Genomic DNA, 16,403 nt, shown 5'->3' with positions numbered 1-16,403 from the left:
CCCATCGCCCCAAGTGTTTTAATCAGTGCAGCAGAACAGGACAGCACTTGTGTATAATCTTGAATATAGCCAGACTGTCCTGCTCAACCATCCTCTCCATGACCCGCCCATTCGCCGCTGCTCCCTGAGCTTGGTCAGGTGTTCGTTGTACAGCTACGTAGGTTTTGCTTTTGGAAAACTGATTGGATTTTGTGTTCGGACAAACACAGTCGAGGCCATGCTCAGACGGATACTCCAAATGGTAAGCTTCTGGGGCAACAAAGTCAACCATATCGCTTTTGTTTGGTCAAACCGAGTCTTTTTCCTTGGGAGACACGGGGCCTATCCTTGTCTGTTTTCATGGTGGGAATGCGCGTTTTAAAGCACAGCGTGTCGCGGGTGGGCGGGGTTCTTAGTTTTAACCAACGGGAGTTAAAGTCCCGCTACCCCGTCAGATCGTAGTGAACATATCAAGCGCTCCTTACGTGGGGTTGACACAGTTAGCCACCAAATGCTAACTTGGTACGTTTGATTGATGCTACCCTTGGCAGGGGATGTAGCAAGCTGTGTATATAACGCATTAGTGAATCCATAAGTTAACGTGTCCACATTGTCAGGGTTAGCCGAGTAAACGATAAGTTAGCTAGCTGAAGACCTTGGTCACTGAATCGTTTTATTTTCGTGGTTTCCGTTAGCTAGCTGTGTTATAGCGGTAGGTTAATTCATCGTCCAGTCATCACATGCTAACGCTGACGTTAGCCTCAGATGGAGTATGGGGAAGTCCTGTGTCAGCTGGCTGACCGCAACATGTGAAAAACAAGCGTTTTAATTTAGTAGGCTTGTACTAATATTAATAGCTACATGGTTGTTTGGATAAATTATCAGCTTGTCACTAACGTTACAAGTGGTAGTAAGAGTGGTTAGCTACTATGTTAGCTTCTACTCAGGACTGCATTTCCCACAGTGCGTTGCTAGCTGCGTCATAGTGTACACTTTGAAGTCTCGGCCTGGTAACCAGGAAAATCCATCTCTGAACACTTTGCATTTAGGTCAGGAATTGACAGACTTGGACCCGTTACCTATAAGGGATTTGATTGCAAACGTTTAGGAAGATAAAGCGAAAGTAAAACATTTTGTGGGTGGAATTGCCGCTTTGATCCGTTACCTCTTTACATAAAGCTATACCGACCAGTACAGTAGCTTGTTAAATTAATTGCTCACACCATGTAGTAAACAACACAGATATTATCACGGGCTTGTAGGAAACACCCTGATTTAAACAGGCTCCATTTTCTAATGCACATCTGCCGTCTATATAAAACAGCTTGGGAGCCACTGACTTGGTGTACAATGTGGTATGACAGATGAGTCATTCATGGGCTCAAAACCTCCTCAAGCTGTAGACCACATTGCCAAGATAATGCTGACAGTCCATTTTAATACGGTATCATTTCCTCACCTTTGACCAATATTTGCTTGTTTTTACAGTACTGATGAAGGAGATTTCAGTGTGTTCTACAATTTAGGCTTAATGGTATTGGCAGGTAGATTATTTCAAGACAGTATAATAAATCCCTGAATTGAGTAAAGTTCTCATTTATGTAACGGGCCTGTGTTGAAGTAAATGTTCTATAGTGTTGGCTTGTTTTAGAAATAATATTTTTATTTTGGTAGAGTCAGTGCTGGTTTATGTATGTAGCAGGTTTGAGTTAGGTCAGCGTTTGTTCCATGACGTAAACATTCAGTTCAGCCTGTCTTCAAAGTGGTGTTTGTTAACCCTCCAATAGGCTCTGAGGTGCCTGGTTCAAAGTGCTACAAGTCCCCCTCCCACCACAACACACACACAGACACACACATATTCTGACCTTGTTCATTCATGCAGAAGATAACCAGCCCAAACAAACCCTTTTTGTGAATGGATCACCAATGGTACATCCACTCATGTGTTTGTGCTTCAGGCCAGCAGACTGAGCTGTTTTCCAGTGACCATATTCCAACCTTCCTCTTAGCTATATAGAGAGTTGTTCTTTCTTGTTCTTTCTCCCTTGCAATGCCTGGGTGTGTTGTTTAATATAACCTGGCCAACCTGGTCTAACAGCTTGTTAGTCATTTTGTTTACTAAAACTCTAGGGACTCTTTAAATATATAAGAAACAAGTTTATTTAAAAGTAACATGGGAGAGAAGTAAGGTCAAGGACACATACATGTTGAAAGGCAGTGAATATCCCTGTCATAAAGTCAGTTATATAAAATGGAAAAAGATATGGTACAGCTGTAAACCATGCACGATCGGACTGCATACTTTTGCCTGGGTGCTTCACCAGTTGCAGCTTTTTGGCTGCTGAAAAAAGACACATATGACATCTAGGCTGCTGTTTGCCAGACATTGCAGGATGCTCTGAAACAAAGTGAAACAAGGTTGTGGGGTCTGATGAGATCAAGATTGAGGTTTTTGGTCATCATACTAAATGCTGAATTTGGTGTAAGCCATGCACTGCACATCTCAAGTCCCACACCATCCATACCATATAGCATGGTGGAGGCCGAATCATTCCGTGGGGATGCTTCCTTGCTGGAGGTCCTGAAATGGTTGTGAAGGTATAGAGAAAAGTAAACATGGTAAACTACAGAGCAACCTAGCAGTTGCAACTGAATTGCAATTTGATAGAAGATGATTTTTTTATAGACAGTATACAGCAACCAAATGAACTTGTACCCCCACATACTGTTGTTATGACACAACTGTCTTAAATAAACATGCTTTCAAAAGGAGTATAGAACAGAGTTACAGGTTAGAGCAAAGGTCTCATAAGTCGCACCCAGCATAGTTGTTCATGAGACCTTTTCTGAGTAGTCCCACGTTTCTCCAAAATTACATATTGTTCACTTGATCCAACATAAACCCAGTTGCAAAAATTGGCATTGGCAAGCAATCAGGTCATTTCACACACACACACACACACACACACACACACACACACACACACACACACAGACACACACACACTGCACTGATGGTATGTATCTACATACATTCAGACCAATCAAATCTATTTTCTACTCTCCAGACTCCTGGGAAAGGTGGCTCCCAGAATGCAGAGTCAGAGCAGCCCAGCACAGACCTCAACCATGATCAGACATCTGAGGTAACATGGATGTTTGATTTTGTATTTTTGTTTTGATAACTTGAACTTTTTTCTACCCTGCAAGAAGAGGTGCAGAATTGAAGCTGTCTGATAAATTACTGTCACCTGGTTGATTCTGATGGTGTGTTTCTGTGTTCAGGGCTTCATCTGTCCTCAGTGCATGAAGTCTCACAACTCTGCAGAGGAGCTGTTCAAGCACTATGAGCTGTTCCATGATACCGGAGACCTCCCTGCTCATGTGGCCCCCACTCGGTGAGACTGATATTAATGTATGAATTGCATAAATGCATAAATTATGACAGAGTCTCACCTCATCGTGCTCTCGACAGAATTTTACTTTGTGTGTTTTTGTTAATGCACTCTTTCCTCCTTTTAGGGAAGACCTTACAATGCTGCGGCAAGAGGTTCAGGACCTTCATGCTTCTCTCAAGGTATGGTTGAGTATCTGAACTGTGGCTGTTACAGATGTGTATAAATGGTCAGTTAACACTAAGACTTGACTGTGTGTGTGTGTGTGTGTGTGTGTTCATTCATCTATTAGGAGGAAAGATGGTTCTCTGGTGAGCTCAAAAAGGAATTAGACAAAGTCCAAGGACAACTGAAGCAAGTAATTCCTTCAAGATATTTAACACTATTCAAGAAGAGTTGGCTCTCTAAATATAGAACTGCTTAATAAAACATGATGGCGATGCTTACTCTTACTGTGCCCTATGCTCCTCTCTTTCCTTGGTTTTCACAGAACGATGGACCGATGGGCTCAGAGGACTCAGGTCGGTTACATTATATTTAGATATACCTGTGACAAAGATATAAAAATGTCAGTCACTAATATGTGGTGCTTTTTTTCCTCAGTCCTTGAAAGGAAGTTGAATGAAGCAGAGACAGAAAAGTTCAATATCAAGCAGATGAAAGACCTGTTTGAGCAGAAGGCTGCCCAGCTAGCCACAGAGATAGTAGGTTAGTGTTGGGCCATGACACTGGAAGGCCTGTGTCTGCGTCATTTAACAACACTGAAGTTCTCTTTTGCCAGACCACTTTTAAACTCAATCCTCCGATTGTGTTTTACCCAGTCCTGCATAAGATTAAGTTTGGATACATTTGATGACGATTGAGGTATATGTGTGGTTTTGATTAGAATATTATTAAATGGGATTTTTTTTTAATCGTTGAATCCGACAGACTTAAAGTCCCGCTATGATGAGGAGAAGAGCCTGAGGGAGGCTGCTGACCAGAGGCTAGCCAAAGTGACCGAACAACTGCAGAAAGAAAAGCAGGAGAATGAGAGACTCCAAACTGAGCTGGTACAACACAGACTTAAGTTTCTATTGGTTCTTTTTCTCTTCTCACAAGGCTTGAGAGACATACTTTGTAGTTTGATCCATGAATGTTGTGCTTTGGAGTTGGAGAGAATAACGTTGGAACGACACCATGAAATCAGCTTGACTCTGAGCTGTGTGCCTGAAGAGTCGATACAGCTCCTATCCAGACAGATCCCTTCATCGTTGTTAAAGAAATGAGAAACAGAACTTTACCCAAAGAATTTATATGAAAAAAGCTAAAGCGTACTTAAAACTAGAGCTTTGTGGGTTGCATTTAAGTACATACTGTAATTAGGCACACTGACCTGTTATCTGGTCTGAAATGTTCTTAACTATTCAGAGTATTTTAAAAAGGCTTCACACAAAATATAAGCTTCATACTGAAACTTTAAACAGAGACAGCACCGCCAGTTAACATCTCCTGTTTTACTCTATGTTAAAACAGACTTGGATTTATTGTGATGGAGGTAGAGCACCACATTGCTGCCATTGCCCAAATCTGTATTGAGGTTTCTACATACACCTGAGCAGCCATTTCTAAGGACACTGACTTTTGATTTATCTTGATACCATAACAGCTTTTGCTCAACTTTTTGCCACCCAGTCTCCATGTCCTCAACACAGTGCCTCTGTTCTGCCCCCTAGCTGCAGCGACCAGGAGTGGAGGACGTGGAGGTCCTGCAGAAGGAACTGGTGCAGGTGCAGACGCTAATGGACCGTATGACGTGTGAGAGGGAGGAGGAGTCTGAACGCCTGAAAAACCACTACGAGCAACTGAAGGCTAATTACACTACCTCAGAGGTGAGGAGGGCAAATCAAGTCATGTCTTGAAGAGCAAATATAGTTCTGATGAATCTGAACTATTACAATGTCCCAGTGTGTTGCAACATAAGCTGCCACTCATTTAACGTTTGACAAACACACAAACATGAACATTGTTTCCCACTGTTGATATAATCATCTACAATATTATTGTGCTGAAGTGAAATATATTTTAAGTTCAGTTCTAATGTTACCCCACTTCCTTTTCACCCATCGTTTTCTCAGGAAACCCACTGCACTTTTTTGAAAAGAACTGATCTTTAGATTCTTATTCAAATTAGCTGTTAAACAACAACTTATGAAATAGTTTGGAGGTACTGTAGTTATGTCATATCAGATGGTTCTGTGCCTAATTCTTATTAATTAATGTGTGGTGAATAATTCAGCCTGATTTACTGCATTTTTGATCCCAGAATGAGAGCCCAGCAGCTCTGTGTTACAGACTCGCCTCTTGCTGGTATATGGTGACTTACCTTTTTCCGTGTCTCTCTTCCCTTCCCCTTCTTCTGCTTCGCACATAATGTATCCCTCTCCAACACTTACTCTTTCTTCAAGATTCGTAAACTGGAGGTAAAACACGCCGTTTCAAGTTGGCCCCAAATTTACTTTCATCTTTTTGAGTTTCACTTAAGTTTGAAAGGTTTTTCAGAGATTTTTATTTATTTATTTTTTTTAACAGTGTGTTAACTCTTTATGTTTTTGTGTGAGTCAGGCCTGGTTGTTACTAATTCATACCGTTTCTTTTTAATTTGATTTTTTTTCTTCTGTCAGTCCTTCACGGTGATGCTTCCATTCCTTGATTCCTCAACACTAAAATTCCCTGCAAACAGAGTCTTATGTGCCCGTCTGTTGTATTGCAGTTGACCATATCCCAACTAAAAGCAGAGCTGGAGAAGGGTCCACAAGAAGCAGCCGTCTACACCCAACAGATCCATGAGCTGCAGAGCAATCTGAATAATTTGCAGCAGCAAAGCCAGGTAACACACACACACACACACACACACACACACACACACACACACACACACACACACACACACACACCAGCAGAACCAAACAGCTACAATTATTACAGTCATATGACAGTTTTATAATTCTCAAGAGATTACTACAGGCACTAACATGTCTGCCATCTGTTACACAATATAAGATTGTGTAGGATTTACTTTTACTTCAGAAATGTTAACAAGCTTCGCCAGCTGCCCCCCAGGAACAGAGCACACTGCCTCACTTTCTGTAAACTTTCCTGTGTTGCTCAACATCAGACCTGATCACAGTGCCCAGCTGTCACCAGACATGTTGATAGAAATCACACGCAGCTCTATAATTAAACCAGCAGGGGGGGGTGTCTGTCATGCCAGCTCTGTCACTTGGGGTGAAATACAAATACAAGTAACAACACTGGTACAACGGGAACTGGGGGAACAGAGGCACAGGCTTCCTGCCAGAGATGAAATCCTCCCACATCAGGCACGTCAGTGTCCTTGCAGCTAAGTGGGTTCCCGGGTAAGAGAGGGATTACAGGACTGGATCTCCAGTGCGATGTCCCCACCCCATGCCTCTCCTCACAGCAGGATACCCTGAGACCTGATACAGATACTTATCTCATGCAAATACAGACAAAAGTGATGGAACATACAGTGAGACACAGAGGATCAGGACTAAGAACAGACAGGTGAACAACAAATGGTCTGTAACTCCAGGATTAAAGGGCAGCAGCGAGGGGCTGTGACAATGACACGAGAAGGACGACGACAAGGCTAGGCAGAGGGATGAACAAAAGAGGAGGGGAAAATCAAAGTCTCTAGAGCGGGTTGTAAATGTTGGCCAGCTGCTGCGGTGGCCTGCAGAGGTTTATTGGACGTCTATGAAGTCCAGGTGCCCTGTCACAGTCCCTAGTTAGCAGCACGCCCCACTATTAACAACATATTTTTCTTTATCACCTTGTTGCCAAGTTTACTGCCAGTGCTCACGACAGGGCAAGTACTGTACACATGCCACAGTATTCCAAGTCCTCTGTTGTAAACCTTCCCCTAGAAATGCCATACCTCACTTTATTCTTGACTCTCAACAGGCGACTGTTCTTTTCCGTAGCTTATATCACAGGGTGCGCGGGTGTTCGTGCTTTGTTGCAGCTTCTATCACGCTAATTTTAATTTAGAAAAGACAAATGGTTCATGTTCCACTATGGCTTAATTAATGACTCATAATTCTTGAAGAATTTTTCAAATGCTGTCGATCTTTATCCTTTTTCACGAGACCCTTCTCCCTCTTGAAACTTTGGAAAACAATTCTTTTAAAATTGTGTAGAGAAAAATGTATTTAATTTCACTTTATTGTTTTCTTTTTGTTATTTGTTTCGTGGCTTTCATGTCTATTCAGGGGCATCTTTCACTTCAATTACTCCCACACCTCTGGACAACTAGTGTTCATCTGACCCATGTTGTCTTGTCATTTCCTATCCTCACAGAGCCTGTCTGAAAAGCTGGCACGTAAGGAGAAGGAGTATCAGGAACTGGAGGAGAGTCTGGGAGCTGAGAAAGCTGCAAAGAAGGGAGTCCAAGACAGCCTGAAGGAGAGAGAGGTGGAGGTCCAAGAGCTCCAGGCTCGGGCCACAGGGGCTGAGGCCTCCCTGCAGAAGACCCACACGGAGCTCGGAGAGAGGACTGAGGAGGTGGCAAAGCTGAAGAGTGAGATTGGCGAGCTGGAGGTGAAGCATGCAGAGCTGAAGGTTGAGAGGAAACAGCTGGAACAGCAAAGGGAAGAAAAAGAGAGCCAAGGTGCACAGCAGCAGACAGAGATCAGTCAGGTGAGTGTAACTTTCAAAGGAGACACACACACACACAACACACACACACACACACACATCACTGCACACAGTGCAACATCAAATGATTCATAAAGGATTTTGATGTTTGCCTAAAAGTTTCAGTTGAAGATGCTTTACTCAGCTCAACAGGATTTACAGTACATTGCCAAAACAGTCAAACAGAATCTGCACATCCTGAAGCGCCGTTTACATCTCTGTAAAGCAACAAGCCAAAAACCACAGTCCTGACTCTGCTCAGTATATTTCAAAGCCTAGTAGTTTTTCTCCCATGAAAAAAATATGTCCATAGAACACAAAGGCAGAGGCTCGATAAAATAAGTTTAGGATGAAGCAGAAAAAACATTCAAAATAACAAAGGAAGAAATCACTAATAACTGATGAACAAGTGTCATACAATAATGTTAATAAATTTGAGTATTCCAGACATCCACCTTCTTCATTAAAGTCTCTACTGTATTTCTTGCCATTTGTAATCATCTACTCTCCATCTTAATCGTCACCTCTCTCTCTGTGCCCTTCCTAGCTGCACGCCAAACTGCTGGAGGCAGAGAGGCAGCTGGGGGAGGTGCAAGGTCGTCTGAAAGAACAGAGGCAACTGTCTGGGGAGAAACTGAAAGACCGTGAGCAGCAAGCAGCCGACCTGCAGCTCAAACTCTCCCGTGCAGAAGAGCAGGTATGCATCAGATGAAACTTTAATGATTGCTGCAGGGAAACTGAATTAATTCAATGGAACAGTCTGAACATCTGATGTTCAGGTGTGCCGGATAGGATATAATGTACACTGTAAGATACTTGTATTATAATGCACAATGTAGTTTAGGTTTATTTACAGTATTTGGCTAAGACTGAGAAACTAAAGGGGAATCAATGATCTGTGCAGATGAGATTTGTAAAACTGTTGTAGTGTGATAATACAGAAGTGGTAAAGTTCACAAAATGATTGTGAAATCAACAATGCCTTTGTGGTTCAAAAAAACAATTGTGGTTTTCATTTTCAGTTGAAGGAGGGGGCCAGTAAGAACACAGACCTGCAGCACCAGTTGGAGAAAGCCAAGCAGCAGCACCAGGAGCTGCAGGCGCTGCAGCAAAACACCAACGGCAAACTCCGCGAGGCACAGGTACTGTTCACAAGAAAAACCCTCACATCTGAGGCAGTGATAACGTTAGTGGTAAGCGTAAAGCCTGAGTTTTTACTTGGAATAATGTGTAACAAAGTCTTGTAGAAAGTTATTTAGCTCCTTCTTCTGTGTGTCAAAGCTTTAGAGGAAAGAAGCTGGTGCAGTATGCCCGTGTTAACAGTACACCTCAAACACAACATAAAAACCCTGACAAGAAATAAATAAATAAAACTGACAAGAAGACAGCCAAAAAAATCTGCTGTAACCTCTCTCCTACGTTGGCTTATCTTTATTCTGTAGAATGACCTGGAGCAGGTGTTGCGCCAGATTGGGGATAAGGACCAGAAGATCCAGAATCTGGAGGCTCTGCTGCAGAAGAGTAAAGACATTGTGAGTCAGCTGGAAGCCGAGAGAGAGGACTTATGTGCCAAGATCCAGGCTGGGGAGGGAGAGACGGCGGTTCTTAACCAGCTAAAAGAGAAAAACCACGCACTACAAGAACAGGTGGATGAAATCACAGACACACATGCAGTCAATTCTCTGTGGTGTAAAAGTGGCACGACAAAAGACACATGCCAACCCCCCACACAACTGAGAATGTACTGTCACAGCTAGTTAACTGACATGAATTAGAAAGACCACTCGTCTACCTCAGTAGTCACAAGGTATAATTGCTCATTTTTGAGCCTTAAACCTTTTCTGTATATGTGGATCTTAAAGGTGACACAGTTGACTGACAAGCTGAAAAACCAGTCGGAGAGCAACAAGCAAGCCCAGGATAACCTACATGAGCAGGTCCAGGAGCAGAAGACTCTGTTGCGTTCGGCTCAAGACCGAGCCCACACCCTAGAGACCTCAGTCACTGAGCTCACTGCCCAGCTCACAGACAGCAAGGAGAAAGTATCTCAGCTGGACTCTCAGGTAAGCCTCTAACTGACCATGTTTGTGTAATACATGTTAAAAATGTATAAATGTATATAGTGGACTGATTAGAAGAGCTGGTTAATTTTTTTGATGGTGAGAGTAACAGTTTTTGTTGGACTGTTTTCCTGCAGCTAAAGGCAAAGACAGAGATGTTGCTCTCTGCAGAGGCAGCCAAAGCTGCACAGAAGGCCAACCTGGAGAACAACCTGGAGACTGCCCAGCATGCACTGCAGGACAAGCAGCAGGTGAGCCTCCTCTATGTGCAACTAATGAGCACTTTAGTGTCCTGTGTGATATACCATATTTCTTTCATTCCTTCTCTTAACTCACTCCTTAACTTCTCTGTGCTGTGTTCTCCCTTTCACTCCTAACTTATATATCACTTTTATCCTCCACCCTCTCTTGCCGCCTTGTGTAGGAGCTGAATAAAGTTCAGAAGAAGATGGAGGAGAAGGCCCAAAGGCTCAAAGAGAGACAGGAGCAGTGTACGCAGCTGGAAACCGGTCTGAAGGAATGCAAAGACAAACTACTGGCCTCAGAGCAGCGTGTAGAGCAGCTGGAGGGGCTCAATAAGGTTTGTGTTGAGTCTTTATAGTGAGTGCCTGATATGGGACTCCCAAGAGCACGATGACTGCACAACCCTGTGTACACTGTGTGATCATCTTGTAGGTGTTTAGGTTTGATTGTTCTTCTTGTTTCTAATGCCTGAAACTGAATCTGGTGTGTTAAATTGACAGAAATTGGAGTCACAGGTTGTGGAGCTGCAGGCCACACGAGATCAGGCGCAGCAGGAAGTACAGAAGCTGCAGAAGGAAGGGTCAGAGGTTAAGCGGAAAGCTAAAGAGCTGCAGCGCTCGCTGGACACAGAGAAAACAGGGTGAGAAAATGTGTTCTAGTGCACTGGTTTTGATAAATTCTGTATGTAATTCATGCATTGAAGTGATTTTTTTGTTTATTTGACAGTATTTTAATAAATTACTCCAAATGCATCATACATGTTGTTTCACTGTTAAGGGCTTCAACACTACAAGAGGAGTTAAAGAAAAAGGCAGCTGCTTTGAGTGACACCCAACAGCAGCTGGAGCGCTGCGAGCAGGATAAAGCTGCTCTTAAGGTGAACCTGGACAAGGTGACCCAGGAGGGAAAGACTCAGCATGCAGAGCTGGACAGGAAAGCTCAGAGTCTGGCAGCAGACCTGAAGAAAGCCCAACAGGAGAAAGAGGCTCAGAGGAAGGAGCTTGTTTCTACTCAGGAGAGCCTAGGAAATGCTACGAAGGCACTGAAAGAGAGTCAGAGTCAATTGGACGCAGAGAGGAAGAGCCACAAGTCAGCCATGGAGGAGAAGGTAGGCTCATTAATCTGCAGACGGCGACAAACCAAACAAAGCTCAGGCAAATTCAATATTACTGTTCCATTTTTCAACTCGCAACAAGGAATAGCACAAAGACACCTATTTACAACATCAGGACATTCACAACATTAATCCGTCTCAATCCTCAGGAAAAATCCAATGAGAAGTCGCGGCAGGAGCTTCTGAAGAATAATGAGACCATCACCAAGGCAGCGAAAGAATCTAAAGAGCAGCTGGAGCAGATGAGAGAGGTAAACGTCTAAAAAAAAAAAAAAAAAAAGAAAGATCAAGCATTATTGTTTTGAACCTAACAGCTTAAGCACTATTCTGTGTCTATAAATTATTAGGCAGAGAAAAAGCTGAAAGGGCAGCTGACCTCATTAGAGCAGCAGCACTCCAAGACTCAGGAGGCACTGAAGGTAAAGGAGAATGAGTTGGAGAAAGTGCGGGCACAATTGAAGACAGCCCAGGGGTCCTTTGAAGGGGAGATCAAGAAACTGAAGGGTCAAGTGACAGAGTTACAGGAAGTCAATGTCAAGAAGGTAAGAAGCCTTTTCTATCCTGTGGACAACTGTTAACATACCTGACCACATAGCTGCTGTGCCTATCTTTTTAAAGGACTGATATTAACTATTTTCCACAGGTTTGTTGTGAAAGAAGTTGTGTAATGATTATCTGTGTATATGTTTAGAAATGTGTGTATTTGACTCGTATCTCCAGGCAGAGGAGGAGAGTAAGCTGAAAGATCAGGTGTCAGGGCTCGGCCAGGAGCTGGCCACTGAAAAGAGCCGGACAGCAGAGCTGCACAAGGCCTTGGAGCAAAGTCAGGAAAGTCTCACTAAGCTTCAGTCTGACTTCTACGGCAAAGAGTCTGAGGTTTCTGCAGTGCGTCAAGACCTCAAGGTACGTTAATGCACGAAGGGTTGGAGGAGCTAGAGACTGGTAATGGCTTGATTTGATGAGGATGTTAAATGTTGAATTCACAGACATCTATTTGAACTAATTCTTCTGAGCAGCTCTCACAAGGTCACTTCTGGTTTTAATGATTTCTCTCCTCACCAAACCTAAGTAAGCGACTTCTGACCTTCCTCTGACTGTAGGCATCAGAGGAGAAGCTGAGCTTAGCCCAGGAGGAGCTGGCTGCTAACCGAACCCATCAGACTGGTTTAGAAGCTCAGATCCAGGAACTGAAGACGAGCCGCGGCTCGTTGGAGCAGGAGCTCGCCAAACAGAACCAGAAGCACCACCAGCAGGAACAAACACTGAAGGAGCTGCAGAAGCAAGAGGTCAGACAAACGGATTAACACACATACACACTCAACTTAATCTGATTAAGTTAATATATTCTGAATAAATTGTACCTGCTCACCCAGAATCAAGTGAAGGAGGAGCTGGAGAAGGAGAAGAGCAAAGTGGAGGAGCTGAACAAAGCCAAGACTGTCCTGGAAAGGAATAACAGCAAATTAACTTCCGAGTTAAAAGCACTAACAGAGAGGAGTGAGAAGGTCAGTGTCTTCTTTTTTTTTCTCATTTGAGGAAGAAGAAACTGAGACCTAAATCCAAACAGAAATCTTTAATAGTGCTACTGTTAAAGACTGGGCTGATGTAGACAATGACCACCATTTTCTGTCTCACACTGACATGGCCTGCTTCCCATGCTTGTATCTTACATAAACAGCTTAACTCAGGGTGACTGCAGGTCATCAGGGCCACATTCTTCAAAGGTATAACTGAGCATGCTTGAGTTGGCAATTTGACATAAGCCTGGATTTTTCAGTTCTTCAAAGTTGTCTTAAAATTGATCTGAAGCTATTGTCAGAGCAATAACTTCCCAAGCTCAAACCTGCTCGAGCTGTTTAAAATCTGCAATGTCATTTTCATATGTGAGATACTGCTTCCTTACTAAGAGTACCAAACCAAGCACTAACTTTTTCTGTGGCTTTTCAGGAGCTGGGTGAGTTGCGGGAGGCCAAACAGCTGTTGATCCAGCAGAAACTGGAGTTACAGGGTCAGGTGGAGGCGGCGCAGGGTGACCTAGACAAAGAGCAGAAAGAGCACCAGGCCACCAGGGACAGCAGGAGCCAGAGAGAGGAACAGCTCCTCGGCCAGACCAAGGATGCCCAGGATCAGCTGGTAGGCTCACTCACCAAATTTAGTTAAAATGAGCAGACGAGATGTCATTCACTCCCCTCATGATTCTTGGTTTTTTTTTTTTTTTGTGATATGATCAATGTATCCTTCTAAAGGCGGCAGAGAAGCGAGCCAGAGAGGAGCAGGTGAAGCTCAGAGAGGAGGCAGAAGCTAAGCTGGGCGTGCAGGTGACGGCTCTGAATGAAAATGTAGCCACGCTGAAGAGAGAGTGGCAGGGCAGCCAGCGGAGAGTCGGTGAGCTGGAGAAGCAGACGGATGAGCTGAGAGGAGAGATCGCCGTGCTGGAGGCCACCGTGCAGAATAACCAGGACGAGAGACGGGCTCTTTTGGAAAGGTGCGTTGATATTTTTTCATTTGACTAACATGTCACCTTGCAGATAATGACTCTTTGTCTTTAAAATATACAATAAGCCTAATGAGGTTTTTGAATGTGCTCGACTGTGCTCACTGAAGTGTATGGTGAGTAGCAAGCAGCTGTTAAAAAGGGAGCGCTTTAATTCCCGCTGTCTGAGTTTGTGACTTGAGTCAGCTCCTTAAAGGTTAATTCAAAAGATGAGTAAGCAAAGTTTTCCATTGTCAGATTTCTGCTGCACAACTGCTTCCACTGGGTCACAGTCACGTTACTGAAATGATCCACATCCAGTGTATGCCGCCACAGTCGACGAAGATGTTATATTGAGCTTTTTGAAGAGCGAGGTTTTCCAGTGAATCTAACACATTCCTCTAAAACAAGTACCCGCCCTCAGTTCCAAGAAAGAAAGAAAGAAAAAAACAATAAGGCTCTGTCAAATTAATTCCGGTTAACACATTGATAAAAAAAACCCTCTCTATTACAAGACTACATTATAACACTATCACCCTGAGCTGTTGAACGGGAAGTTTTGCCCACATCTCTCAGACAATTTTGAATTCACTCATTTACAATCTTAATTTTTAAAGAACTTCATTTCCATGTGCATGAGAAATGATAATTAAACATGAAATGCATCATATATTAGACATATCAATGCTGTTGAATCTACCACACACACACACACACACACACACACACACACACACACACACACACACACACACACACACACACACAGACACGCGCGTGTGCGAAATGAACAGACACCGAATATGAGTCAGCAGGTTCACGTCTAAATATGTCCCTTTTGTATTTGCTGTAACTAAATCCTGCTATGATCCTCCAGATACAGGGAATTACTTTTTTTTTAATCTGCATTGACTGCGCTACTGCATTACACAAGGCTGTATTTAGCTGAGTGTTAGATTTCCCACAGATGAGATTCACAGGGAAAAACTGATTAGAAGAAGGCTGCATTGAATGAAGCCTGTTGTTTGTGTGCATACTGTGAAAGTTAAAAGCACCTCATTTCCACTGAATGTGGATAACTGCTGACACACCTGTGCTGTGGAAACTCCACCCTGTTCATGTGCAGTAACTATCAGAGTGGTGTGTAACTCCTTACAGTACCGGTGTGTTTAGTTTTGGTCTTAGCTCCTCTTATCTCAGCTTTTAATAGAAAAAAAAGTTACCTATGAAAACATGCATTCACTTTCATTCACTGAATATTAATTTGTTTTAAGTAATGTGCTTCATGCTTAAGTGAATGGGTGTAATGTGATTAGACAAAATTGAATTGAAATGAGGCAAAAACACCTTAACAACAGAGTGCCTTGGTAGCACAGAGCTTTGGTAAATAGAAATTACCCAGAGGACATCATCATCATCATTATCATTATCATTATCATTCCCCAAAGAACTGTGCTCCTGAAAGTATTAATTAACAGACCTATTCCGCAGCAAGTCAAAGTAATGGTGGTAGGAAATTCTCCTGGGCCACTAATTAAGATGAGCCCACACAAATCATCATTGCTCTGCGGTTGTGTTCCAGGTGTGTGAAGGGTGAGGGTGAGATAGAGAAGCTGCAGGCCAAGGTGGTGGAGCTGAGGAGGAAGCTGGACGATACGACAGCAGCCATGCAGGAGCTGGGCAGAGAGAACCAGTCGCTCCAGGTCAGTCGCAAAACACCAGATGTGTTGTTGTTAAGCACTATGGTACAAATACGTCTGGGCAGTATGTACAGCAGTTGTCAATAGTTTGTCTCCGAATGCTTCATTGTGTTACTGCACAAATTAAGTTAGATGTTCTCTTTTGGTGCTTTTAGATCAAGCAGTCACAGAGTCTGACCAGGAAGTGGGCCGAGGATCACGAGGTGCAGAACTGCATGGCGTGTGGGAAAGGCTTCACTGTCACTGTCAGGAAGGTAGTATGAAGTTTTCTTGAAGCGTTTTTTTTAAAAGCAACAGGACGTAATATGTCATTATTGAGTGTCTGCCCTCTATCTCTCCTCCTCTCCTCCAGCACCACTGCAGACATTGTGGAAACATTTTCTGCGCCGAGTGTTCGTCGAGGAACGCCCTCACGCCATCTTCTAAAAAGCCAGTACGGGTGTGCGAGACGTGCTTCGAGGAGCTCCAAGGCTGATCTCCCTCTGACCCCTTTACCTAACCCCAAGACCACCCAGCCCCCCCCCCCCCCGCTCTTTCCCTCCCTTTCCTACTCCAGTGGGCAGAAGGCGGCGTGTCTTTGTCATATTTAATGTGCACTATAAAGGACAGACCCTGTGCAAAGACTCCCACCTGCATGTGACTTGTGGCTCTGGTGCGGAGGGAAATAACTGAAGAGACGCCAGAGTCACGTGACGGGATGGGGTGGGACTGGTTGGGATTGTCTGTATCTGTTTCTGTGCC

General features: G+C 43.6%; 1 protein-coding gene across 1 annotated transcript; it reads left to right on the top strand.

The window, feature by feature from the left end:
- The first annotated feature begins 188 nt into the window (after positions 1 to 188).
- On the top strand, positions 189 to 16,176 carry eea1 (early endosome antigen 1). The gene is made up of 29 exons (XM_022754660.1): positions 189 to 241; positions 3,048 to 3,125; positions 3,265 to 3,377; positions 3,502 to 3,556; positions 3,667 to 3,732; positions 3,865 to 3,895; positions 3,978 to 4,082; positions 4,305 to 4,426; positions 5,090 to 5,245; positions 6,127 to 6,243; positions 7,737 to 8,075; positions 8,620 to 8,769; positions 9,095 to 9,214; positions 9,515 to 9,718; positions 9,935 to 10,135; positions 10,270 to 10,383; positions 10,557 to 10,712; positions 10,876 to 11,015; positions 11,153 to 11,483; positions 11,639 to 11,740; positions 11,837 to 12,031; positions 12,210 to 12,392; positions 12,590 to 12,775; positions 12,863 to 12,994; positions 13,437 to 13,622; positions 13,736 to 13,974; positions 15,545 to 15,665; positions 15,818 to 15,916; positions 16,015 to 16,176. The coding sequence occupies exons 1-29, from the start codon at positions 218 to 220 to the stop codon at positions 16,135 to 16,137; spliced, it is 4,188 nt and encodes a 1,395-aa protein (XP_022610381.1). The 5' UTR covers positions 189 to 217; the 3' UTR covers positions 16,138 to 16,176.
- The last annotated feature ends 227 nt before the right edge of the window (positions 16,177 to 16,403 follow it).

Source organism: Seriola dumerili, unplaced genomic scaffold, assembly GCF_002260705.1.
Source record: "Seriola dumerili isolate Sdu_G_001 unplaced genomic scaffold, Sdu_1.0 BDQW01000219.1, whole genome shotgun sequence".
Taxonomy (NCBI): Eukaryota; Metazoa; Chordata; class Actinopteri; order Carangiformes; family Carangidae; genus Seriola; species Seriola dumerili.
Note: the sequence above shows the minus strand (reverse complement) of the source record. Positions and strands in the feature narration are given on the sequence as shown.

What these genes read in the sequence shown, in the direction of transcription:
- eea1 (XM_022754660.1), top strand. Translation starts at nt 218, where the DNA reads ATGCTCAGACGGATACTCCAAATG. An exon ending in TCAGACGGATACTCCAAATG is followed by an intron (nt 242 to 3,047) that starts GTAAGCTTCTGG and finishes TCTACTCTCCAG; the next exon opens with ACTCCTGGGAAAGGTGGCTC. An exon ending in ACCATGATCAGACATCTGAG is followed by an intron (nt 3,126 to 3,264) that starts GTAACATGGATG and finishes TTCTGTGTTCAG; the next exon opens with GGCTTCATCTGTCCTCAGTG.